The sequence below is a fragment of the Aptenodytes forsteri genome, unplaced genomic scaffold (genome assembly GCF_000699145.1).
Source record: "Aptenodytes forsteri isolate BGI_AS27 unplaced genomic scaffold, ASM69914v1 Scaffold231, whole genome shotgun sequence".
Lineage (NCBI taxonomy): Eukaryota > Metazoa > Chordata > Aves > Sphenisciformes > Spheniscidae > Aptenodytes > Aptenodytes forsteri.
In genome coordinates this window covers 3,436,248-3,461,569 of record NW_008796046.1, presented here as the reverse complement: position 1 = coordinate 3,461,569, position 25,322 = coordinate 3,436,248, and the positions used below count along the sequence as shown (strand labels likewise).

The window sequence follows — 25,322 nt, the reverse complement described above, 5'->3', positions numbered from 1 at the left end:
GTGTGGGGTGTGGGGGGGGGGCTCGGCGCTCCTGGCTCCTGGCCGCTCTCTCAGCTCCCCCTGAGATTCCCCCAGTTAGGCGGGAAAAAGCATCTGCTCCTGGCCGCTCTCTCAGCTCCCCCTGAGATTCCCCCAGTTAGGCGGGAAATATAAGAAAGCATCTGTAATATTTCTGCTATAATTAAGAAGATGTAATCATTACATTAGTACCCTGCTATCACTCTTTGACATGCATTTCAGTGTCTCAGGTCATAATATAAGGGAAGTTTGAAGAACATCACATTGCAGCAGGCATAGACTGATTATCTCCACTGCACAGTCTTTTCCAGGCTCTTCTTCAAGGTCCTGTTTCTTATCTCCAGCAATGACTCACAAAGCAGTGACACAAACAGCATGGGCTACATGGACCTTCTACTCCACACAAATCCCCCTCTCTGTTTCATGGCCAGCATCCCCAGCCAAGCGTGACAGAACGCATCTGACCCATTTATCAGCCAGCTCTCAAGTGGTTATCAAGGCTTGCCAGCCTCAAGCTGCTCGAGCCTTAAAGAAACAAATGCTCCTGATACACATCTCGCAATTCTGCTGTGTATTTCTTCCACCATGCCAGTTTCTTCCTTCATTTGGGCAACTGTTACTCCCTCTTACAGCTCCAACATCAATTTTTTCTCCTGTTTACATTTCAGATCCTGGAGCGCACTCAATTTTTTTAAGCTCCTATGCACCTTCAAGTTCTGTTTGCTCCTTTCGTTGTTCTGGAGGCTGATTCTCTTGATTTGGGAAGGTAAACTCCATGGTCACTATAAAGAGTCCACACCCATTGAAGGTTTCTCCTTAGCTTCCCCTGGTTAGTGTGTGTCTTATTATCTCTCTGTGCCTGCCAAATGAGCAGGCTCCTTCAGCCTCTGCATAAACTTCTTTCTTTAGATGATATGAAAATGTTTCCTGCTGAGGTTTGAGCCCTGCAGGTGGGACCTTCAGACATTGTCCTGGGACCACAATGTCCTCCCCAAGAGAACTGTGGAACATGACCACGCCTGGAGGATCCCCACAACCAAGTCACTGTGTGCAGGTGCTTCCCAGAGACAAGGTTTGCCTTTGGATGGTCCTTAGAGCTAATCTGACCCAAAATAGCAGCAGTTATTTCACTCTGTGAATCAGGCTGCTTCCGACTTAAGAAGTTGCCTAGTCCTCTGCTGTCAAACTGGTGTCTTTCTAGAGAGGTAAAACATACGCCTGACAATTGCTGTCTGGAGTCTACATATTAAATGAGGCCTTAAAAGCAATACAGATTAAAAGAAATGTCCAACAATCCAGCTCTGTTTTATTTAAAAGACACTTAAAGAAAGAAAATGGCTTAATAGTCAAATTTAGAAGGAGCATGTGAAGTCACCACTGAAATATCTACTCTTGAGTTCATTGAAGCATCTGCATATTTGAATACACTTAACTAGGAAGGAAAAAAGCCAAGACATGTGGCAAGGGGAGGGAGGAAGGGATTTTAGCTGTTAAGCCTACAAGCTTGGGATGAAAATGTGCTCTCCAGCAGATAATGCTTCCCCCGCAGTGACAGAAAAGCATAAACACCTCAAAATTGAGACTAGCCTAACTGGAAGACTTAGACTAGATCTGGACTGGGAATCAGAAGATCTCCGTTCAGTTCCTGGTTCTGCTGCCAGCTGAGGCATCGAGTGATTCACCACATGGGTCTGTCCCTCAATTTTCTCCCTCTTCGCCTATGCTTCCCCAGCTGTAACTGGAGCTCTGCTTTCCAACACACCATCTGTGGTCATTTCATAGACTTCTTTACGGAGAAGACATTTTTATTTATAATATGGACAGCTTGGCAAGGAAACTTCTATTACTAATGAGTGCACAGTCCTTTAATTATTTTACCTTTCTGTTTACCTTGATGTGATATCCATACCTGAGAACGACAAAATTGATAAAAACAAACAGAACCTTACAAGTAGAAAGGGCTTAGCCAGAAAACAAGCTAGCCTTTTCTATGGTGATGGATAGGGAGGAGCATGGGTCATTGCTAGGAATAGCACTGCTTAGCTGCCTGCTCTTTGGCCAGGGCCAGAGCATTTGACCTGCCTTGCCCACACTTTCTATCATCTTGTGATTCATGATTAATTCACTTGATGGATGGCATTTTACGGATGTCAAGCAAAGTCACAGCCCTGGCCTTCAGGGAGAGCTCACCTCTATGTCAAGCATCCTGAAGAAAAACAGCAGCATAAATACTGCTGAGGTAGATAGTCTTCTTGATCCTGTTAGGTCTCTTCTAAGTGGTTCTTCATAGAAAAATGTACAAAGAACCCAGGCTTTCATTCATTCATTGGTACGCCCCTCCAATACTTGCTTATTCAGCTTTCATTCAAAACAGAGAGTTATGGGTAATATATAGGTAATTTAAGGTAATGTTGGGAATTTGGCTTGGAGACAGGCTTTCAGAATCAGGCCACCGAGCTGCTCTGAACAACCGTGGCTCTGCATTTCTGTCCTATGGCTCTGAAGGAAAGTTTTTGGGTTTTTTCTTCTTTTTCCTCTGAGAAGTTTCCTATATTCATGGCTGGCCAGTGTTGGCGAAAAGGCCAGTTCTGCAAACATGGCAGGATTAAATTGCCCTGTCTCCTGGTAGATTCCACGTGCTCATGGGCTTCAAAATCAATTGTTCATAATGCACCTTATTAAGGTGAAAACTTGAAGTTGAAGGTAGAGAGGGGAGAAGGGAGAGAGAGAGAGAAGGCATTTGTTTCAGTGTGTAAGGAAACCATAGCTGCATGCAGGCATGGGTGAGATCAAGGGATGCTTTTAAAATATTAACAAAATCGCAAAACAATCCCTTAGGGGTGCTTTAACAATATTTGATTTGATGACAACGCGATTCCAATTTGCTCTTTGCGAAGAGCTGGGAGAGATAGCATTCACGTCCAGCAATCCCCCCAAATGGCATCTTTCTTTCTTAAACACCCCTTCATTATTGTTCACATTGTTGATTTGCAGGGCTTCATGTAATAGCTTGAAATCAGAGATTAGAGTCGGGAGGGCAATCTGGCAACATTTCCTCTCTGGCTGGTATTGCCTTCACTCCTAGACAACCTGCTCTAAATGATATCTGCTCCATCAATGGATGACTTCTAATGAAAGATCAGTTCCAGTTCATTTGCTCTTTTTACTCTTAAAAAAAAAAAAAAACAGGAAGAAAGAAAATTAAATTGAATGCTGAGAAAAATTACACTGCTCAACAATCTTGGGAGAAAAAGGAAGGAGCAGGGATTTCCTTAAAAACCCAATCCAAGGTCCCAATTATTGTTACATTTGAGCCTGCCAGCTGTGAGACTACCATCATCTAGCTCTTCCAAGGTCTCTGAAATGCACATAAGGCAATGCTAGTGTGGGTTAAAGAGCAGGATATCGCACTGATTTCATGGCTTGCATAATTAACATGCAATCAAAATAAGGAGCTCATTTTCTTTTACAAAAGAACCCCAAAACTACTGTAAATATGGAGGTACCTCTTTCCTTACAGTTTGGCCAGCTGCAGTTTTGGCTCTGCTTATGGTAGTAAATTAAACAATACCAGGGAGTTATTGTTTATATTGTTGAACAACAGCTAAACAACAATTGATAGAGGTTACTGGAAATGTTTTGACCTGGGCCAAACAATTTCTGAGCATGGCTCAGACATCATAATGGGCCAGGGACCAGACCCAAAATGCAGAAGACTAAACCACCCTGTTTTGGATACCAGGAGGGTTTATTATATAGATGAAGGCTTCTCCATGCCAGTTGGCCTCAGTACCAGGGAACAGGCCCAGACTGTTATTTACTGTAATAAAATATTTAATTTACCAGTATAGATATCTCCTTTGTGTCTCCGATTTCAGTAGAGCTGTTCCCAGATTACACTGGTGAAAAATCTGGTTGAAGACCAATACATTATTAGTATTCCTGTTTAGCAATAAATGTACCCACCAAAGCCATTTGCAGCTTTTGTTGCTGTTTGCTTGCTTGCTTGTTTGTTTAAAAAAAAGTTTAAATACATTTGTTTCCAAACTTACAAATTAGTGAGGCTTTAATTTCAGCCTTAGCTTATATAAAACTCTGGGCCAACTGGAAAGCTGCTATAGTTCTCATACCAGTTTATAAAATGCAAGCACAGGCCAGAAAAGGGGTGGAAGGTGTTGGCTAAGAAAGGGACACAGAAAGGCTAGCTACTAATATTGACATAATTAATATACTACTTAAGCATTCCTGGAGTGTTTCTCCCTCTGCAGTCCTATAGGAGAAAGCATTGGCCTGACCCTGAGCCCAACGCTGGGATCCCAGCCGCTGCCTCTGCCCTTTCCCCATCGCATTTACCTTGTTTCCAAAATCCTGGAGTCAGATATGTGGTCTACACCTTCTCTCCTGCTTCCCCCATGAAACAGCTGCCCACTCCGATATAGATCAGCTAATGTGAGCTGAAAAGCAAGAAGCAAGAGAGCCACAGACATATTCGCCTTAGGCCAGGATCTCGACGGTGTCTGTCTGTAATCCTAACACCCCTTCCCCGTATATTTATGTGCAGCCCTCCTGTCGAGAGCAGCTTTGCACAGCAGCATAAAATTAGGGGCTTAAAATATTACCAAGCCCAGCTCTCTGCCTGCTCTCCTGCCGTTGCTGCAGCAGAGACGGTGGAAGGGAAGGTAGAAGGAGGCTCACAACTGCCATCCTCCACAGCACACAGCAGCATAAAATTAGGGGCTTAAAATATTACCAAGCCCAGCTCTCTCTCCTGCCGTTGCTGCAGCAGAGACGGTGGAAACGAAGGAAGAAGGAAGCTCACAACAGACCATCGTGCCTGCTCTCCTGCCGTTGCTGCAGCAGAGACAGTGGAAGGGAAGGTAGAAGGAGGCTCACGACTGCCATCCCCGTGCCAACCCAGCTTATGGAGGGTTAATAAATCAAATTATAACATTGGGCTTTGCACTAATGAGGCTCCAGGGTAAGCACATTTATTTATTGCTGCAGCCCTTATAGGACCATTAACCTCTAGAAGAAAGGGTGATGTGGAAAACCAGGCTGGGAGGGAAATACTCCATGTCACCACAGGTCCGGCCAGATCACCTGTCACACCCCCGGTCCCTGCTTTTGGCATTGATGCCACCGTGTGCTTTCAGAGCTGCAGCTGGCAGGCCCTCAGCAGGGCAAGATGACCACTCGGTGCAACTTCTTGCTCTTTATTTACCGGCCGAGAATGTGCCAAAGCAGCCACTGACTGCTGTTAGAGTGGGCTGGGGAGCACAGCAGAGCCCCTAGACCAGGTGCTCCCACCACGACCGGTGCCTTTCCAACGGCACTTCATCCCCTTGGCTTCTGAATGTTCCTCCCCCCTCTTCCTCCGTGCCAACTACTTAAGAAACAATCCTCTCTAAATCTAGGCCATGGAGACCTCTGCTTGTTTCCATTAAGCATATAATTACATCGAGAATGTTGTTTGACTCATTGGCTTCAGTCCAAGCTAACGCACAGACACTAAACAATGCCAGGGTAGGAGGTAAAACGCATGTGAATAAGGTTTCCATTTACAGCTCTTTGCCTTGATGTTGTACTCCTCCGACCTTACACTCATCCTTCCCTGAATCACAATTTGTAGCCTAACACCCAGGAGAAAGCTCAGCTAGGGGCTTCTCCCCCACATTCCTGGGCGAGCTGAGGTGCAAGGGAGGCAAAAAGATGCTTAAGATCCTCCAGTCTGGCTAAAATCTTCACACCCTCCCATCCAGACATTGCAACATCTAGGGATGCAGAGCAGACGGGAGTTATGGTGCAATCCTGACCAGGATAGCAGGCTGACAGGGAGGTGGGACCTGCTGTTACCCTAAACACAGCATTATGGTCTCTCATAAATCCCCCCTCAGCCTATAGCTTTAGCCGACAGCAGATCCTGGCTGCCCTACCATGCAGCAGTGAACCAGATTGGATGCCTGGTCTGCAAAAATGCATTTGATTTATTTTCATTTCTGCAATCATTTTATACCAAATGAGAGTCACACAGATGCTTCTATATCTCAAGGAAGGAGAAATGCATGGATAAAAATGACCAGCCAGGGTGAGGTAGGGAAGGGTCTTTGCTTTAATTTTTTGTCTATGCAAAAATTTCTCCGCCTCAGAGGGCTACGAGGTGCACAAACCCTGTGCACCTCAAAAGCTTAAATAGGCAGTCACAGAAAAAGCAAGTAAAATTCAGAATTTCCCATCACAGGGAAAAGGGGAGAAACAGATTTGAGAGGAACATCATAAAGACGGGGCGGGAGGGGGAAATCTCTTTCTTAATTAGATTCATCCCCAGACTAGGGCCAAATCAACTGACCTACTGATTTGGCTTGTTAGAAGACTGCCATCACCAGGATATCTCAGTGTCTCAATACTGTCCCTTGACAGAGGAAATAATTGAATGTTCTTCAGTTTATGTCACAGCACCACGTCCCCAGTACATCTGGGACAGAACAGCTGAAGATACTGAACCCACCCTCAGATGAGGGAAGAAGCCACGGAGCACGGATCAGTCTCTGTGTTTCCCTAAGAGCAAAACAGATTTTTAAATATTTTAAATATTTAAATATTCCCCCTCCTCTCGCTTTTAATCACCGTTTGAGGGGTGCCTCCGCCAGCAGCAGGACTTTGTGTGCCTGCCCTCACAGAGGGGCAAGGGTCGTATTTACACATCCACACACTTCAAGAAAGCTGCAAAGACATCCCAGCCATTGGCGTCGGCAGGGCTGAAATATTTTCCTCTGTTTTGGGGATGCACTAATTGCCCTTGCACCAGCTGCGAAGCGTCTGGTGTGTGTTCCCCTACCTTTTGCATCTTCGTGGGTGTTTGCCTCCAGCCTGCTGTGCCTACCAAGGGTGGGGAGAGGCGTTGTCTCTTTCATTTCCATTCCCATTAATACAGTTGTATTTTGTGAGGTATTTGTTTACATGAGTCTTCTCCGCTCGCTCCTCTCAGGGGAGCCATTAATTTCTCTGCTTTGCTTTCCTTCAACGGGAGTTGACAGAGGGAGTTATGGGTTAACTGCTCTGTTTACAGCGAGTGGCAGGTGCTGGTATCACTCAAGTTAAACGAAAATATAAATATCTCTCTACCTACCCAAGAAATCAGTTTAAATGCACAGGCCCCAGCGTTTAGGTTCAACCTGTTTATAAGCCGAATGACCCAACGAGGCATTGAACACATTTACTGACAGCTTGAATGCGAGGCTGCCCCAGACCCCAGCTACATATAATTATGGAATGAAAATTTCAAAAATGCCTTAATTACAGTAGGCATTATGCTTATAATGCCAGAAAGGAACCTAATTTTGGAGAAATACCTGCTCCATCAAAACCAGGCCTCCTTGAAGGTCCTGGGGGAGATCCTTGCAAATCGGAGGCTCCTAAGGTCACAGGCTACATCTGAAAAAATTGCTAATGCACTTTGTTATATGTTTCTTCATAGGTTCATTTTGGCTCACTCTGGGAAGGAGATTTCCAAAAGACTCCAATTTCTTAATTTTATTCCTTTTCATCCTCAGCACTGACATTTTTGAAGGCTGAAATATGATGCAGTGCAGCCCATACCATAAATGTGAACGTTAAAGGGTTTTGTACAGGGAGCTGAGCTTATAAAGCCCCATTTTACTCCCCAAGTGAAATGAATGGAAAATACTTCCGTGTAATTTAATGGGCTTTGGGTCAGATGCACAGTTCACAGAAGCCATTGCTGGTGTAAAACCCAATGCCAGCCAGGAGATGACACAACAAATTCACTCCTCACCGGTCAGAAATACAGAGAGAAAAAAATGTTTTGTTTTTCTTAAAATATAGCTTACACGCAGCATGATTTACAAAACAAAAAGCTCCAAGGCAGTAGGGAAGATCTAATCTTTTTTTTTTTTACATTCATTTCTTCTATATGGGATACCAATAATTGCTATTGAAATAAAAGGGAAGAAAAAGAGGAAGAAAATGCTGACTGCGTTTGACTGATTCGCTTTCAACAGTTTTCAACTTTTCTTGAAAACAGTGTAGTAAAGACATTGCAGAGAGAATAAAGTATTAGCAGAAATTCCAATTAAAGAAAGCAAAACTTCAGTCTGTAAGTGAGGAGAAATGGATGAGGTGTGCACGTGAAGCAGAAGGGTTTCAGCAAGGCAGCTTCCACGAAGCAGCAGCAGGTCTCTTGGCAGGAACAGGGCGATATTATCTCTCAGAGTTACAAAATGTACATCTGATCATGGGTGGTAGGGGCTAGAGCTGGAAAAGATGTATTAGAAGGGTTATCAGAAGCCCCCTGTTCTACTGCTTGAAAACTGACTAGAAATACAGATTTTTAGATCAGGCAAGATATCGCGTGCCACGACCTAAAACGGATATGGTTCCACCTTCCAGTTCAGATGGTGGAAAAGAGTCCCAGTCTGTTTTCCTTCCCGCCCCAGTGTATTGCCCTCTTGCCTGAGCCAGTGCAACCCCACAATAAAACCAGATTGAGTTTAACCTCCCCCAATTAAAATCAGGGGAGGTTAAAAAAATAAAAAGGTAAGGGTTTGGCAGATAAGGGCTCTTTTTCTTTCTATTTCCAGACCATTTCCCTGATCTGCTTATGGTCTGGTTTTACAAACAGCTGCATCAGTATCCCCAGGGAGGCAGCAAGCAGCAGGGTGGCTGAGCCCTGGCAGGAGGGAACGTCTCAAGCCGGGTTTGTCATCAGAAACATTGAAACGTGGAACCATTCCTCCACCGATGCTGACATTTTCAAACCCAGGAGCCTGAACTCTGGTAAAAACAAACTTATGTTTAAAGGATTCTTGGCAATTGGATTTCCTGCGGATTTCTGCATCCAACAGATGTGAGCATTGATCCAGCTTCACTTGGGCGATGATATGTACAATGAGACATTTGGCTTCAGGAGCTTATAACTGAGGATGTTGCTGTCTCCTCTGTCTCTATCTGTACCACTTCCTTCTTCACAGATATAATTGTTAGCTAATAAATTAACATTTGTATACCACTTTGAAAATCATGAGCACTAAATATAGGTTTTTATTAGCTCATATCCTGGCAAAATATTTCTTTCATATAAATTACTTTTTTAATTGAATTATCCTTTGTGATTTTTAAAACATACAAAGCGGTTGGACCTCTGCTATTTATCATTCTTCTCTGCAAGAGTTTGCCAAGGTAGGAAGGAAATTGGGTCAAGAATTTATTGCAAAAAAGCAGATAAGCATTTTACTTTAGGGTTCTTTAATGTCCATGATTCCGACAAGCCTAATAATCTTTGCAAATCGTTAGCATGTCATGGCCCAGAATCCATCCAGAAACTGTATAATCTCACCTAATAAGTTTCTTGTTAGACTCCTAGACTCTCTTGGTCATCTTCTTAATAGTGATACATGTCTCATAGATTGTTTATTGAAATGACATGCTTAAAAGCATCAAACAAGACCCTTCGCTTGGCTGTGAAACAGCTAAGAATGGTTATATCTGGTTTTCATAAAATGGGCCCAAAAGGTTACATGCCTTGTCCAGAATCACACAATAAATTAGTGGTACAGCTAGGCGTAACAGAAACTAGCGCTGTTTCCCAGACACTTGCTTCTCGACAGTAGACATAACTATCTCTCCATCTCAGGAACAATTGCATGGTACAAACTGAAGATGTTTTACTTGCTACTTAAACCCATGGCCTTGATCTCTTAAATTCTTGTCTTTTGACCTTGTGCAAGGTCAGAAATGCACACAGTACGCTGCAGGGATAGCAGCCTCATCGTAAGCATCTAGCCTTGGTGTTTTGAGTGTTTGGGGTTTTTTTTCATTTTCCAGAAGATAGACTTTCCAGAGACAGAAAGTCACCTTATGACTTCAGCTGAAAAGTTCACAATTCAGAGATAGCCACTGAGTAAGACTCTGTGTGTTTTACAGAACGCACTCTGCTACGCCTCAGCTAAATGGTGGAGCCTGTTAATGAGTTTTGCTTTTTTGCCTTTTACCTTGTAAGACATATAAAAGATTGTGTTTGTTGCAACTATTTGAAACAAATAGTAATAATTAATATTTATATAGCACTTTCTGCTTTCTAAGCACTGCACAAACACTAACTAATTACTCTTGGTTTAGTGTAAATTAATGTAATCCTACTCTGCTTTACAATCTATTTGCATCTTTTGTTGACTGAGAGTTAGTTCAATTACTTCTAATCGTTGGTCTAACTAGTCATTAAAGGTATGGCTAAGAAAAGCCATTTACATCTTCAGTTGCCTTCTCCCCTCCCCAACTCCTTCATTTGCTCTTCCCTTTCCTTCCCACAATGTCTTTTTGCAGAATATTCCTCAAGCTGGATTCCTGAGCATGGTAGCAAAGCTCTCCTTCAGCAGACCAGTGACCCTTTCCACTCATTTTGTTAAATGATACAAAACCTTCCTCTTCATTATAAGAATGACTTAGTAAGTCATTCTGTTTTGCCACAGAAAGTCATATACAAGTCGTTTTCCTATGGCAAACAGAACGACTTACGACTTAGTCACTAAATTAGTGATCTTAGTACAAATGATCCAGAATTTAGTTTCCAGTTTGGACTTGGATAAACCACTTAATCTCTTACCTAGCATTTTATCTACTGAAAAATGTGAAAAATATTTGACTTTCATGAATACTGGCACACAATCCAAGAACTCCAGCAAACAAGCTTCTGACGTGCTAACAGGAGCTGGGGTTGGTGCAGTCTCTGCCACTGACTTCCTGCGTGACCTTCTTCAGGTCACCGCCCATCCACCTGTCTGTTCTGCCTGTAACATGGGAGAGATGCAAATCATAGAATCATAGAATCATAGAATCATTGAGGTTGGAAAAGACCTCTAAGATCATCGAGTCCAATCGTCGACCCAACACCACCATGCCCACTAAACCATGTCCCTAAGCGCCTCATCTACGCATCTTTTAAATACTTCCAGGGATGGGGACTCCACCACTTCCCTGGGCAGCCTGGTCCAATGTTTCACCACTCTTTCAGTAAAGAAATTTTTCCTCACATCCAATCTAAACCTCCCCTGGCGCAACTTGAGGCCGTTTCCTCTCGTCCTATTGCTAGTTACTTGGGAGAAGAGACCGACACCCACCTCGCTACAACCTCCTTTCAGGGAGTTGTAGAGAGCGATGAGGTCTCCCTTCAGCCTCCTTTTCTCCAGGCTAAACAACCCCAGTTGTACCTGGGGTTGTTTACCTCCTTGAGTTGTACCTCCTTGTACCTCCTTGAATGGCTAAATCATTAAGAAATCACTATCATGCAACCACATGAATGAAGAACTCCACAGTGTGGTTAATCCAACCAAATTTAGACTCCTACTCTTGAACAAGTCAACCTAAGGTCCCCTTGGAGTCAATAAAGAGAAAGAATCACTTCTAGGTAATAATTTATCTATGTCTGTAATAGATGCCTAAAATATTTTTTTTAATGAATCTTGCCCTAGAAATGACTTTTTTTCTTCACCGATTGTGGAAGGAATCAAGTGTGACTAGTTTGGCTGCAGCTGTTCACAGGATTGATATTAAAAGTTAGGTGAGACAAATTCTACTTATATGGGCAGCCTGTTCACCCCACCATGTAGATTTACAATTGAAGTATAAAATCAGAATCTGAATTTTACTTTCTGAATTTTTACCATGGTGGTAAAAAAAACCAAAGTAAATAAAAATAAACCCTGCCATTATTATGATATCTTTGGGCAAGTAGGAAAACAGAATTTTGCAAGGATAATATAAATGCAATGTTTTATATTTTCACCTGAGCTACAGTATCACTTATCGTTACCTTATTAAGCCCCTCCTTAATGCATCTTGCAGTCCTGCAGCATTTGTACATCTGGAAGAGTGCATCGAGGTCTATTTTGGAGGTTCATACCCTGTACTTGTCAGCGCTGAGCTGCAACCCAGCAATCAGGTGTAAGGCCTTTTGCCAGAGCGTAGTCAGTGTCAAGCAGACAGTGACTTGTGGGGATGTCGGATGGAGTTCTCTTTGTAAGAGGGATTGCATCTGCTTAAAATCTCTTCTTAGATACCTCTCCTTGTTAATCCAATGAGGGGGCCCTTTGTTTAAGAAAAAAACAAATAGCAATTATTTCCTATTTCTAATGTGCTATTTTTATCTCTCCATTTTTCCCCCATAGGCATTTAACCTAAGGAAAATATACTGCCTACTGCATGAGCTTGATGTGTAATTGAAAGTTAAGCTTTGGACACAGTAGGGGTTATACTGATTAATCAATCCCTAGCATCTCTCAATGCACTCTGATTATCTCACAGAGAAGTCCTAAAATAAGTCCATAGAAAATCAGAAATCAATTCATGGGCCTTTGCAGCCTTTTTACAGATAATTCATATTTTAATAAACTTAGTCTGAAGTCGGACTCTTTGGGGGATTTTATCAGCACAAGAAAACAGACTTGTTGCTTTCCCTGATGAAGGAAAGCAAGGACAGCTTACCCAGTACCACGGCATCTGCGACAAGAGCAGGGACAATTTTACACATGATACTGTAGTAGGACAAGGACAGGTTGGCCTTGTGACTAATCCTGCAGGAGTTTTGGGTGTTAGTTACTTGAATACTGTGACCTGGACAAGATGCTTGCCTTTGCCTGCAGAAGAGGGACAGTAATACTCACTTTTCCCTACGCTGTTTGTCCTGCCTGATTAGGTGAGAGCTTCCCTCTGCTGCAGGAACTTCTCTGTCATATTGTTCTGCAGAGTGTCTTTATAAATAGTGTTAATAAATAGGCAGGTACAAAATGAATCCGTCCCTAGCAATGCTTTTTGAGCATACCTCTGAGTATATTCCTCCAAATTCAGCTGAGGCTATGACATCCCCTGCCATTCAATTGCAGTAGTGAAAGCCAATGCAACCATGAACTATTTTCCTATTATTTCCCCAGCCAACCCAAAAAAAAACAAAAAAAAGCATACCTCTGAGTATATTCCTCCAAATTCAGCTGAGGCTATGACATCCCCTGCCATTCAATTGCAGTAGTGAAAGCCAATGCAACCATGAACTATTATCCTATTATTTTCACAGCCAAGCCAAAAAAAAACAAAAAAAGAAAAAAGGAAAAAAAAAGAATTCCGATATTGCAAGTTTTACATTACACCTCTCCTTCAACTCAGGCTGACACCCTGTGAGCAGCTCAGACACTGGGCTGCGTCCAAAGGATGTAGAACAGGAGATGGGCTCTGAGCTCTGTTTCACGTACGAGATGCGCACCAACATGATACTTTTGCAAAGGGATACAGACATGACAAGGTTTATGCTTTAAACTTTATCTACCAGTGGTTTTATCTTTCTTAGTTTTCCTGCAGCAAACACAGCCACTCCTGATAGTGTCAATGTTTTTAGAGGCAGGATTAGAGCCTGCAGTGGTCACTGCAGGGAGAAAAGGCAGACGTGCCTTCTTTCCTGAAAGAGTCCCAGCCTTCATTCAGTTCCCTTCTGTGAGAGCAGAAATAATGCAGAACAGTGATAAATAAGGTACATCTGAGAGTGGGTATGAGTTCAAAGCCTTGTTCGTAAGGAAAGGGCTGTGAGCTCATCAATATCGCCATGGAAGAGACAAGACCTGTACACCACAGGCAGCGAGTTTAAAGGAGACAAGTGCTTTTTCACACAACACATAATCACTTTGGGGGACTACTCACAGGGTGTTGCAAAGGCCAAAAGTATTTAAGAGTCAAATGGGATTAGACAAACTCTCAGAGGACAGGTCCATGAAGGACTATCAAACCCAGTGGTCCTGCTAAGAAATTTGCTGAACTTCTGGAAGTGTATGGAGGGGAAGGACCAACCTTATTCCTTAAATCACTGTTCCCAACCACTTTCCCTTATTTCTCTTCCAAAGCACTCACCGTTGGGAGACTGGATACAGGGGTTGATGGTCCTTGACCCAGTATAACCATTCTCCTGTGCGTGATTTCAGGAGCTCTTCAGAGGATGGTCAGCTCCTAGACACACAACAGGCATGAAGTTGTTGAGTATAGTCAGCTATTTGAGCAGTTAATGCACAACCCTGTAAAAAGTTTTCCTGGGTAAAAGAGAGTTCAGTTGGCTTCTGATGCCTTTCCAAGATTGCCAGTTCGGCTTTGTATAGCTGTATGCAGATAAGAGCCTTTGTTTCTTCCTATTTTTCCTGGAAGCTCACAGAAATGCAAACATTGCCTATGGCTGCATCGAGTCCATACAGGGGTAATAAAGATGTATAGTTTCCTCGTTCAGTTTACTTGGCAGAGAAGCAGGGATACAGAGGGAGTGTATCTAAGTGCAGGAATTCCCTCACTGAATGGTGGGATAAAGGGGTTGAACGACACAAGGTGTGCATGGGAATTGTCTTGGGATTCCTGCTACATGTTTGTATGGGCCACCATTTTACTATAAGTTTCCTGTAGGCCACAGCAGACCACTAAGAATTAGATACAAAGCTTACTCAAGAGGGGGTACAAAGCTTACCACCCTGATTGAGCCTTGTACCAGTCTTTTCTTATTCTAGGAGATAACTAGAGATTATCAAATACATTTTGTTGGTTTTCAGAACAAAAAAAAAGACTCTCTTTCTTTTCTGGAGGAAAAAGGAAAGACTACCCCAAGCAGATTGAGGAAACCTGTGCCTAGGGCTTTCACCTGGGATGTTTGAGACACGTTCAAGACTTCGTCCTGTCTGATTCAGATTAAGGACTTAAATCTTAGTCTCCTGTATCCCAGGTAAGAGCCCAAATTAGCAGATGGTGGGTGACGGAGGAAGAATGGGAATGCTTTAGTGGGATTCGTTCAGTGACTACCTGCATTTGATGCCACCAGCTCTTTCTGACTCTGGGACTCGCTGATACACAGGCTGGTTTCACACAGTTTGTGGATGTCTGGCACATCACACACCCAAACCTTGAGTCTGACCTAGTGAGCCAGGAAAAATTTGCAGGCTGAACCTAAATCAGTCTACATTGTCAGGCTGGCTCTTCTAGCATTTATTATTTAAATACCTTTATGCATTACCTACTAAATTGAGGTTCTGAAGAAAACCCACTTTGTCCAAGAATAGCTAAATAGACTCATAAAGAGTATTTCAATATAAAAACAAGATTGTTTCCAAAGTAATTTTCATTTTGGGGGAAATCAGAGTAGGGTTCTGATGACTGCATCTGCAAAGTGCCTATACTAGTCAAAAACTATTTGAAAGCTTTTTTAACTTCTGGCCCCAAAATCTTCCCCTAGCACAGGCTAAAGGCTGCATCCCATGAGGGAAAGCTTAGGGGTTTTCAAACCAGAAATAATTGAGATAATTGCATTCCAGCCCCCTTCATGCTTTCCCACCATACTTCAAATCTCAAATACTGTTTCAAGCTTTTCTGGGCCTCCAGCTCATTGCAGTTTTAGATTTATTCACGAAAAGGTCACAAACCACATCTTTTGGACAGGACGTTACCAATTGCCTAGCAAGTCTCTTACCAGTAAAAGAAAGGCTTAGTGGTTGATACCAGAAAAGGGAGTTTTTGTTACTTTCTTTGAGCACTGTGTTGAAGCCAAGCAGTGTTAACTCGACTCTTCATTCTTCTCTCTTGTGCCTGCTTCTTTCCAAAGCTTTTGCCAAAAATGTGAGAGGATGTTATACCTACAGCTTAATTTATTTCCTACAAAGACCTTCTGGGATTTGAACCTCTTATAAATCTGAAGCTTAAAGTTTAATAAAAAACACAGGAGTCTTTTATGTTCTAGAAGAATCTCCCAGAAACCTGGTAAATAGCGTCACACTGTTTAAGCCATGGTTGTATATTTGCTAAGATTAGATCATTGCAGCTTCTGATCACCTGGCAGTACAAATTTGATTTGAATCACCCCTAAGCAGATGCCTAAATACCTGCAGAATACATCAGAACATTCAACACTACATTGATGCTGGCTTTGTGCTTTAGACTAGGTGTGGAATGGCAGGCAATATCACAGATTTTTCTGGACAAACGGAAATGACCAAATAAGATTTCCCAGGTTCGACATTTTGTGTCATGAGACCAGAATATGGAGCCTTGAACCAAGCATTTGCATCCTCATGGAAGTGTGGTGGGATTGTCACAGTGGACTGAGTTGTTTCAAATAAGATGTTAAATATCATGTGATGACTTAACTTGGTGTAGGACATTAATAATCACAGCCACAAAGTCATTTAAGCATCTGAACTCACAACATCTTTGGTTGCAGCTTATGATGCCGAGTTGGAGCTAACTTACCAAATAACATTGCTGGTCTGACCCCAATACCTGTTGGTGTTTTAGGGAAGATTAACGTACAATGTGGTGAAAAACTGTCTCTCTTCTGACTCTCAGTGGGGTTTTCATCATTCACCATGGGATTTCACTGGTCAGACACAACTGCAATTGTACGTGTTCCACAGTCTTTCGAACTGAAGGGCACTATCCAAACGTGGAAGAGCATCTTGTTAATAATACACGAGGTTCACACTATTCTTCTCACACAAAGATTTCAGACATGCATTGACCAAGATTTTTTTAAAGTAAGTATTCTGCTGTGCTTATGTGACTTGATTCTCAAAAAATCCAGGGCTCAACATCAGACTCTGCCTGGGAGATCAAGAGTCTGCTCTCAGTTCTGTTGCTTTCGTCTTGTACCACCTTAAGCAAGTCACTTCGACTTCCCATGCCTCATCTCTTCCTCTATAAAGCGAAGAAAAGGATACTTGCTCACTACTTACCAGCATTAGGTCCTAGTTAACGATTTGATTTGCAGACCCCAAAGGAGGAAAAATAAAATCCAGCTTGCTGCTTGGTATTCTGTGGCAGCACTCATTCTACAAAGGGCAGCAGCAATAAAAAATAGGGGGAAAAAATTGCCCTAAGAAGTGGAATGAGAAGATCTACTTTAAGAAGACAAAAAACAGGCCCTGCCAAGTAAGCCATTTTTGCATAGGCAGTTTTGCGGAGGAAAACAAATGACTTTGGGAAGTCGCTTTGCTTCCTCCAGCACAAAGGTGGACCAAACTAACCCACCAGGATTCATGCTTACGTTTTCGTGGAGACAAGGTATTTCACTCTTCCAGCTTTCTCATCACCCTGTTGCCATAACTGTATAGGAAACACATAAAGCTATCTCTACCATTTAAACCCTCACATTTTGACAGAAAATTGGATGATATGACATGCTGCCTTCCAGAACAGGCGCTGTCTATCACCTTGCTGCTAATCTCTGTGATTAGTGACCTGCAATGTAAGTCAGCTATCAAAGACCACCTGTCCCTTTTGCTGTAAGCGCCTCCTCGCATATCTCTTTGTGGTGTCACACTCTCTTGTCTGGTTTTTGATTGATGGAAGTTTGTCTTTTGAGCGGTGACTCAGAAAATAAATCATTCCCCTTGCCATTCATTGAGTGCGATTCTGCAGCACAAAGCTGGTGTGGTTAATCAAAGCTCCAAAGAGCGACAAAAAGCAACAGAACTGAGAATGAGGAGGATAGATATAAAGGATAAAACATAACAAAAAGGATTATTTGGGAGCCAACCAAAGCAAAAGCAAAATAAAAAGAGCTGCAAATAAGCATTGCGTTTACTGCACCACTGCACCAGAACTAGAAAGCTGATTTTTTGTTCTGCTTCTTGACATATATGCAAGGATGCAAGAAAAGTCCCACACCCCTGAAAAATATAGCTACATCAAGGAGTCTGATTTTACAGGCCTTAGCATGTGAGTAACCCTTTCTGGGGTCAGTGGGATTCTTCTGAGTTGAGTAAGCAAAGCCTGAAGGATGCTTCCGTTGTGAATTGTACTCCAAACCAGCTTGTGGTCCAGCCGGGATTGTACACTCAGAGGGCTGACAACAATAAGAATGGCTATTGCCATTAATTGGCCTGGAGAAAAAAAAAGAAGGTGAAATTTGATGTGTTATGCAGACAGCCGTACGATGAAAGAATCAAACTGAACCAGAAATACTGCATCGCAGGACAAGAAAGTCCTTTCCAAATAGAAATGGTTCAGAGCAGAAGGCTTTTGTACTTTTATGGAGGGAGGAAGAGTGAAGGGATGGAAAGGACAATATTAGAAGCCTTGGGCTTTTATACCAGGTCCAGCAAGTTTATGGAAGCTTTTAAAATTATGAGGAGCAATCATGAGCTAGAGGTGGAAAGAAACTGGTGTTTGAGTACGTAACTGAGACGAGTGTGATTCTTTGTATTCGCTGTGTGCCAGAGAAGTCAGGAAAAATGTGAGGTGTTGATGGCACGAAATGAAATTGTAGCAGAAGCGAAATCAAGACACAAAGAGTAGCAGATAAAAAATAATAATCTATCACAGAAACACCATGAGGAAAATTCCCTGATGAAACAACTCCATTGAAGGCAAGGTATCTAAATCATCTGGGAATTGGGCCATAAAAATGAGATGACAAGAACTGCATGTCCATGGAGAGGTGCTGGAGACTTACTTAAGTCAGTTAAATGCAACAGTTCCTTCTTCAAAAATAAAAAAAAAAAATCTTCATTATGTGTTTTGGGGGTGACCTTTCTAGTTGAAAAGTGTCTCCTTAAAAGCGGAGAGAGAGAGAGAGAAAAAAAGGGCTGAGGAGAGTTAAATTTATAAAGACACGAATGAATTGGGAATTGAAGCACTGTTATAGAGGAATGTGTATGTGAATGGTGCAAATTTACAGGGCTATTTTTGATGAGCTGTAGGAGGAATTTCAGTTTTTCAGCACCTTTCTACAAAAAGAAAAACCTTCATCTGGTGGGAATTCAGTCAATTTCCTGATGGTTTTTTGACCATTTCCTAAGTTGCAAGGTTACTAATGGTAATTACAGACCCTGTTTGTACCTTGTGGCTCTAACTGTGCAGAAAGGTTTTCTTGGCACATGTGCCTCTCCCGCTAGAGGGTTTTTAAATGACTGGCCCTTGGTAGGAATTGCTGCAATACTCATGAGCCGATAGAAGCCATCTTTCCTCATTTCTTTCTTACAGAGTGTAGCAGCCGCTTCTCGCTCACATTTTGCGATCTCCATCCCCCATGACAATAAACCACAATTTCAGTGTTCGTTACAACAGCTCTTACTACAGCGCCGTTGCGAAGGAGCCTGTTTTAAGGTGTTTTATTAAAAGGTATAACAAACCTGCTCCTTTTGAGGATTTTACACAAACAGAGATGGTATAAAGGAGACAAACCAATTCAATAACAACTGCAAAAAAAAAGTCACAATTTTTCAAGCCAAAAAAAGCTTTGGTTTTTTTAAGGAGGGAAGACAGTGCACTGAAGAGCAATCAGATGCTCTATTCCTTTTACCTCTCTCCAGTGTGAAAGTACCAATATGTTTGATTCAATACAGCAAAATACCTACCAATATTTGGTAGATCTCTTACACACCATTACTGTGTTAAATTGGTCCTTCAGCATAACACCCTTTCCTTCACTATGGCTTCTACGTTCAGGCCTTAGTTTTTGCACCTCTCAGACCCTGAGTCTACAAAACATTTAACGTGTGTAGATTTTGGCCAGTGAGCAATCCCATTTGCATTCACTGTATTGAACTTACATAGTTCATGAATGAATTTAAGTCAGTGAGTTCAGTGGGTTTAAACACATGTTTAAATCAAAGTGGTGCTCAAATCTCTGTGGATGACTTAAGTAAAGCTCAATTATAAGACACTCCCCCCTTCCCCTTTCCATTTGTGTTCAATAGTTTCTATGCGTTTTGCTGACAAATAGGAAGTGTGAACTTGGTCTGCTGCCATCACTGGAATAGATTGGGAGAGAATTAAGTGTGTTTTTTTTTTAAAGTAGTGTCTTAATTTCTGGGAAGAGTGCCACAGAAACCATACAAGCCATCGGAACTGGGTTCTGTCGTTGTAAAGTTCATTCTGGACGTTGAAGGGACAAAACCCAGACAGCAGTCTTAGCAAAGTCAGAATTGCAGAAATAGGAAAGGGACCCTGTTTTTCTTTGCCCAGCTGCAGGTGTATCTCACAGCCGTGCTGCAGCTGTAGCTCTTGCTCCCTCCTGCAGTCTCTCTTCAACTCGGGAATTTGCTTAGTTATGCTTGTGCCAGACAGCTTGGCAAGTGAGGAATTCATAACAAAATGTCTTCAAGCTTCTGCATTAGTATTATGATTTGTAGGTTACCAGAGCCTGCGCTAAGAGGCTTCCATCCTTCACAGGCTCACAGTCTTGAGAGCCACAAACGCTACATTACACCACGTCCTTTAAACCGGCCTGCAAAGCTCACAGCGCATCCATCCTCGACTATTGCACCATAGCTGTGTTGTGCTGCAACACAAATCCAGGGAACAGCATCTGAAGCAAGGCTGGGGTCTAAGAGTCATGGAGGAGTCAGATTTTATTAGTATGTGCAGGATTTAGCCTTTCAAGAGAGAAATGCCAACAGAATGTGATTCAGTCCTTGCCAATGCAATTCCATACGTATTTGCTATGAAAAAGACCAAGAACTGATAGGTGTTTTCTGATCGTCTTCCTTCCTGTTTTTAAGTACTGCTAGTAAACAACAATATCCTGGTGTGGCATTTAGAGACTCAGCTTCTGTTCTTTAGTAGCCAGGAGGACTCAGTTCCTGAGAAACTCAGCATGTAATTACAGGTTTCAATGTTTGATTTGTGGGGTTTATCAGTATTTTTCCTCATAAAACAGTTTAGGTATTCAAAAACGAATTTTACGGTCTTGCTGCAAGTCATTGACTTTTTTTTCTGTGGCTTCTATTGCATTTAATAAACTTAAAGTGAAAAGACAATTTATTAATTATTTTGACAAAAAATACTTCTAATACACACAATTTTCTCTGTGTGCAGATATGTATGCTTGCATACCAGTGCATATATACACTGGTTTTCCCACAGGCATAAATCCCAGGCCATGCTGTTACATGAAGCAGAGGACTACCATTTATTTACACTTTCTCAACTCTGCTTAAGTTCTAATATATTTCCAGCTAAGTAAAGATGAGCCCTCTGAATAGGAAGACATTTTCATCCAATTTCCATCCATATCTCACCCCTTCATTCTTCTTTTCTCCTTCTCCCTTCCCACTTGCCTGCTTACACTGTCTCATTCTTTTGTTCATTCCTTCTAACCTCACGATCTATCAAAACACTTTTAAAACCATAGGGCAGCATTTTTCCAAAGTCCTCTGGCTGCCCAAATAGCGACATTTCGGCATGGCCTGATTTCCCAGAGATTAGGTGACTGATGTACCAAATACATGCCTCCTGGAGGTGTCTGAATCACTTCCCATGGAAAGAAGACACAGAAAATCACAATCGGTTTCAAATCCCGAAGTGCGTGCCCAGTTCAGACAGATGCAGGTTGCTGCGTGTATGTGTCCTGCTAGCTGTGGCAATTATTAAATGACTCACACATAATTGAGACTTGCTTTCCAACGGTAATTGTTCTAAGAGGGTTTTCTTGCAGTCCATTAAGTAGCCTCTCTTTTGTTCATTGCAAGAATGTATAAAGAAGGCAAATTAGCCTTCAGGTGCCCAAAGGCACCTAGATCCTATTTCTTTTATTCTCTCTTTCAGGTTATTCCAATCTGACCACCACACGAACGTCATTATTTTAATGCTGAATACTCAGACAAGGGTGCCATGGATGTAAAGGAAAGGAAACCGTATCGATCTCTGACTCGGCGCCGTGACACTGAGCGCCGCTACACCAGCTCTTCAGCTGAGAGTGAGGACAGCAAGGTACCCCAAAAGTCCTACAGCTCCAGCGAGACCCTGAAGGCTTATGATCAAGACTCCAGGTTGACCTATAGCAATCGGGTCAAAGACATGGTGCACCAGGAGGCCGATGAATTCTGCCGAGCAGGTGAGTACATTTCAGCAGATGCTGCTGCAAGCAACGTGAGTTAACCACCAGCTGAGCGCTGGGGCCGGGTGGGAGGCTAGCTTTGAAGGACTCTGAGGCCAAAAGCAAGATATAAGGAAAGAGAGCAGCAAGGAACATCCTCATTGTATTGCACAGACGTGGGATGCGTGCAAACCAATGTCCTTAAGCGGGATACCACTAGCCTGTGTTCATTAGCATCTACTAAGATACATTTTCTCTGTCTTAGACTTTCTGCCTCCAACAGCCCTTTGCCACTTCCCACCATGAGATGAGACCCCCTGTGCGCATGCTGCGCACTACTGACATGGCGTGGAAAGTCCCTGCCTGCTCAGGAGACCTTTTCACTATGCCATGTGCCTGCTCTGTCATGAAGGAAGTCAACAAGGATCCTGAGGCAAAAGACAGCCAGGGCAGAGTGCCACTGGCCACGTTGTCCATCTGGGCTACAGCAAAACCCAAGAAGCCTGGAAGAAGGGAGGCAACTGAGCTGCAGACGGGCTGAACCACCCTCAGCATTGTGCATGGCCTGCAGGCTGTAGGTTTGAGATGGGGACATGCTCCAGTATTAGAGGAGTGGTAAAGAACCACCTTTAGGACTTTTAGGACTCTGTTTAGCAAATCTGGATCACAGGACCTGTGAAGATGTGGAAGTTCACGGGTCAGCATGGGCTCCACAGTCCTAACAGAGATTCCAGCTATTCTCCTTTTTATTGCTAGCCTGAAGTCAGTGCAGTTATATTTTCACTGCTGCTGTTGCCTACGTGAGGTAGATTTCTGGCCCCTGCTATAGTCTCATCTTCATTTTTCTGTAGAGACACAAGTGACTTAGTTCAGAAACCAAGCAGGGCTTCATATAAATTATTTTTAGAAGTCCATCAAGAAAAGCATAAAACGGCAAAGTGAGTCAAATGGAGTAGGCAGCATTCCAGACAATGAGCATAAAATAGCTGACCCAGGCTGCTCTGAGCGCACCCTCTGCAGTTTGGAGTAGCTGATTCCCCAAAGGGAATGCATAAAACTGCACTCCTTTAACTTGGGGGCTGCTTAATTTCACTCTTCAAACACCATGCAGTTGTGGTTTTGATGCAAGACTCATCTTTAAAGCATGCACAAGCAAAATGACTTGCAGAAGTATCTTTGCGCACATGGCTTTGGTGTTTGTACTTCAGGATAACTGCAACGGGCAATAATTAACAAAAGGGCCAATAGGTGTTGTAAGCAATACTTTGCAATCATAAAAGGAGTTTCCCTCTTAGCAACTCTGAAGTACTTCATCCCCTCTAAGGAATCTATGAAGTTATAAAGAAGAGGAAACCTTTAGGTCATTGAGTTTGCTCGCTTCATACAATGTATTCACCATGCAGGATAGATGTGAATTAGTACAGGTCAGCGGTTTTCAACCTGAGGGTCTATGAGGCCATGCAGGTCCACGGACGTCTCCTAAGAAGCCCACAAAAGATAAATAAGAAAAGCAAGTCTGTTGACAGGGAGTATAAATTTGCTATATACAAGTTCATATTTCCTTAGGAAAATTTTGTAGGGTACTGAGAAATAGTAAAAAACACTGGTCTAAGTGGCTGAAATTAATTGAGAAGACATTAAGATTAACCACATCAGGGCACCAGTTCTACTTCTGATATGCCACCCACAGATTTTTCAATTTATCATTTTCTCCCAGTTTATCCTGAGAGTCCCAAGACTGGCCTGAAGGCTGTTAACAATTACCCCAGACTTTCTGTGCCACATTTTCCACTGGCACAAAGCCATGAATGGACCTCACTTTGTGGTGCTGCTTGGGCTCATGCCAACTGAAACCAAGACTTATTAGCCTGCTCGACATCATCAAGGCAAAGTGAATTTCTCTCCTGCATAGGTTTGAAAGGCAGGGGAGGGAAACATTTCAAATTGACCAAATAAATTCAGTAAATAAACAAGTCAGCATTTAAATGGTTTTAGCTAGAGTGAGAGTGCCAGCAAATGTGCAAGTCAGCACAGGAAAAAATAGACCAGATCTGAATTAAAAAGTCTCAGATATTTATTATCTTCCTTTTATTGACTTGAGTTCTTCCAGCTTAAAAGGCAACAGTGAGCATAGAATATGAAAATCGATGCATCTCCTGCTGTTTATTGCAAATAAATTTGATTTTCAGTTAATTGTAGCAGTCATTTTTCATAATTTATGAGCTGCTGTTACTGAAGAGCATCAGCCACGCTGCACATTGATGTGTCTAATGATGTTGAGTGTGGCTTGTTTCAGGAGAAGGTGGAACTCACCATCAGTGACTGAAACGTGCAAGCAAAACCAAAAGATGACGTTTTCCAGTATTCCACAGAGGATGGTTTAAAAACTATCTGGTCTTGCACAAAAGTCAAAACTGGAAGAGACGAGCGAAGTCTCTGTGGAGATACTGCTTCCTTGCATTTATAACTTAGGTCAAGTTCATTTGCTACCTCACGCCGTGGAGTAGCAGAGGATGCTCTCTCAGACCGCTCTGCAATCAAGTTAAATGGATTAATTTGCCACAAGCTTGCACTGTGCTCCCGGAGCAAGGCCCTAGGATTTGACAGAGGTGTGAGCCCCAAGCAACCTTATCTGTCCACTCTGTCTGAAAGCTTTAATCTTGTTTGGTCAATTAAAAAGGTGTGAAGTTCATGAATGCTTTATATAGTCTGAGTGCTCTCAGCTGTAGATCTGTAACCAGCTAAACCATATAGTCTGAGTGCTCTCAGCTGTAGATCCGTAACCAGCTAAATAAATAACCATAAATAAATGGTTATTTCCTCCTGACGTCAAACAGTTCCTTCACCGAGCTTTACATGGAAATGTTGTCCAGTCCCATTATTCACCTTGCATTCAAACATCTTCTCTCTGTTCACTATGAGCTGCAAGGCCAACTGAATGAAAAAGTGTAGTGAAATAGCATCTACTTCGGGCTAGCTGATCATTTGATGCATGTGTGCTATAATCCAAGAGACCTTTCCCATGCAACAGGGCTCAAGGACAAGCCAGGGTGTTTCCACAGGCATGAAACCAGACTCTGGAAAAGTAGAAATCTGACTGTTTCTATTGCATACACATTTTCCACCATGTGATATTTAATATCAGCAAATGAAAATGTGAGGAGAGCCACATGCATGTGTGGTTTTGAGCAGGGAGAGAATCATAACTCAGTTTTGGATACAACCTTGAGGTCCAGACCTGAAGAACAGATTTCAATAATGAGTAGATATGAACTTCACTCTTCAAAGCTAGGTTTGGGCCTGAACTTTCCTGGAAATCATGCATTCAGATTTATCTGTTTGAGGGTAGGAAGGCTCTACAGAGGGATCTGGACAGGCTGGATCGATGGGCTGAGGCCAATTGTATGAGGTTCAACAAGGACAAGTGCCGGGTCCTGCACTTCGGCCACAACAACCCCATGCA

The 25,322-nt window shown here is 42.6% G+C and overlaps 1 protein-coding gene across 1 annotated transcript in view; it reads left to right on the top strand.

Moving 5' to 3' along the window:
- TENM4 (teneurin transmembrane protein 4) overlaps nucleotides 1-25,322 on the top strand; it is a 421,264-nt gene that overhangs the window by 41,180 nt on the left and 354,762 nt on the right. The window contains exon 2 of the mRNA XM_009286142.2: nucleotides 21,589-21,877. Coding sequence (XP_009284417.1) covers nucleotides 21,655-21,877 — 223 coding nt within the window. The 5' untranslated portion in view covers nucleotides 21,589-21,654. The remainder of the gene's footprint in view (nucleotides 1-21,588; nucleotides 21,878-25,322) is intronic.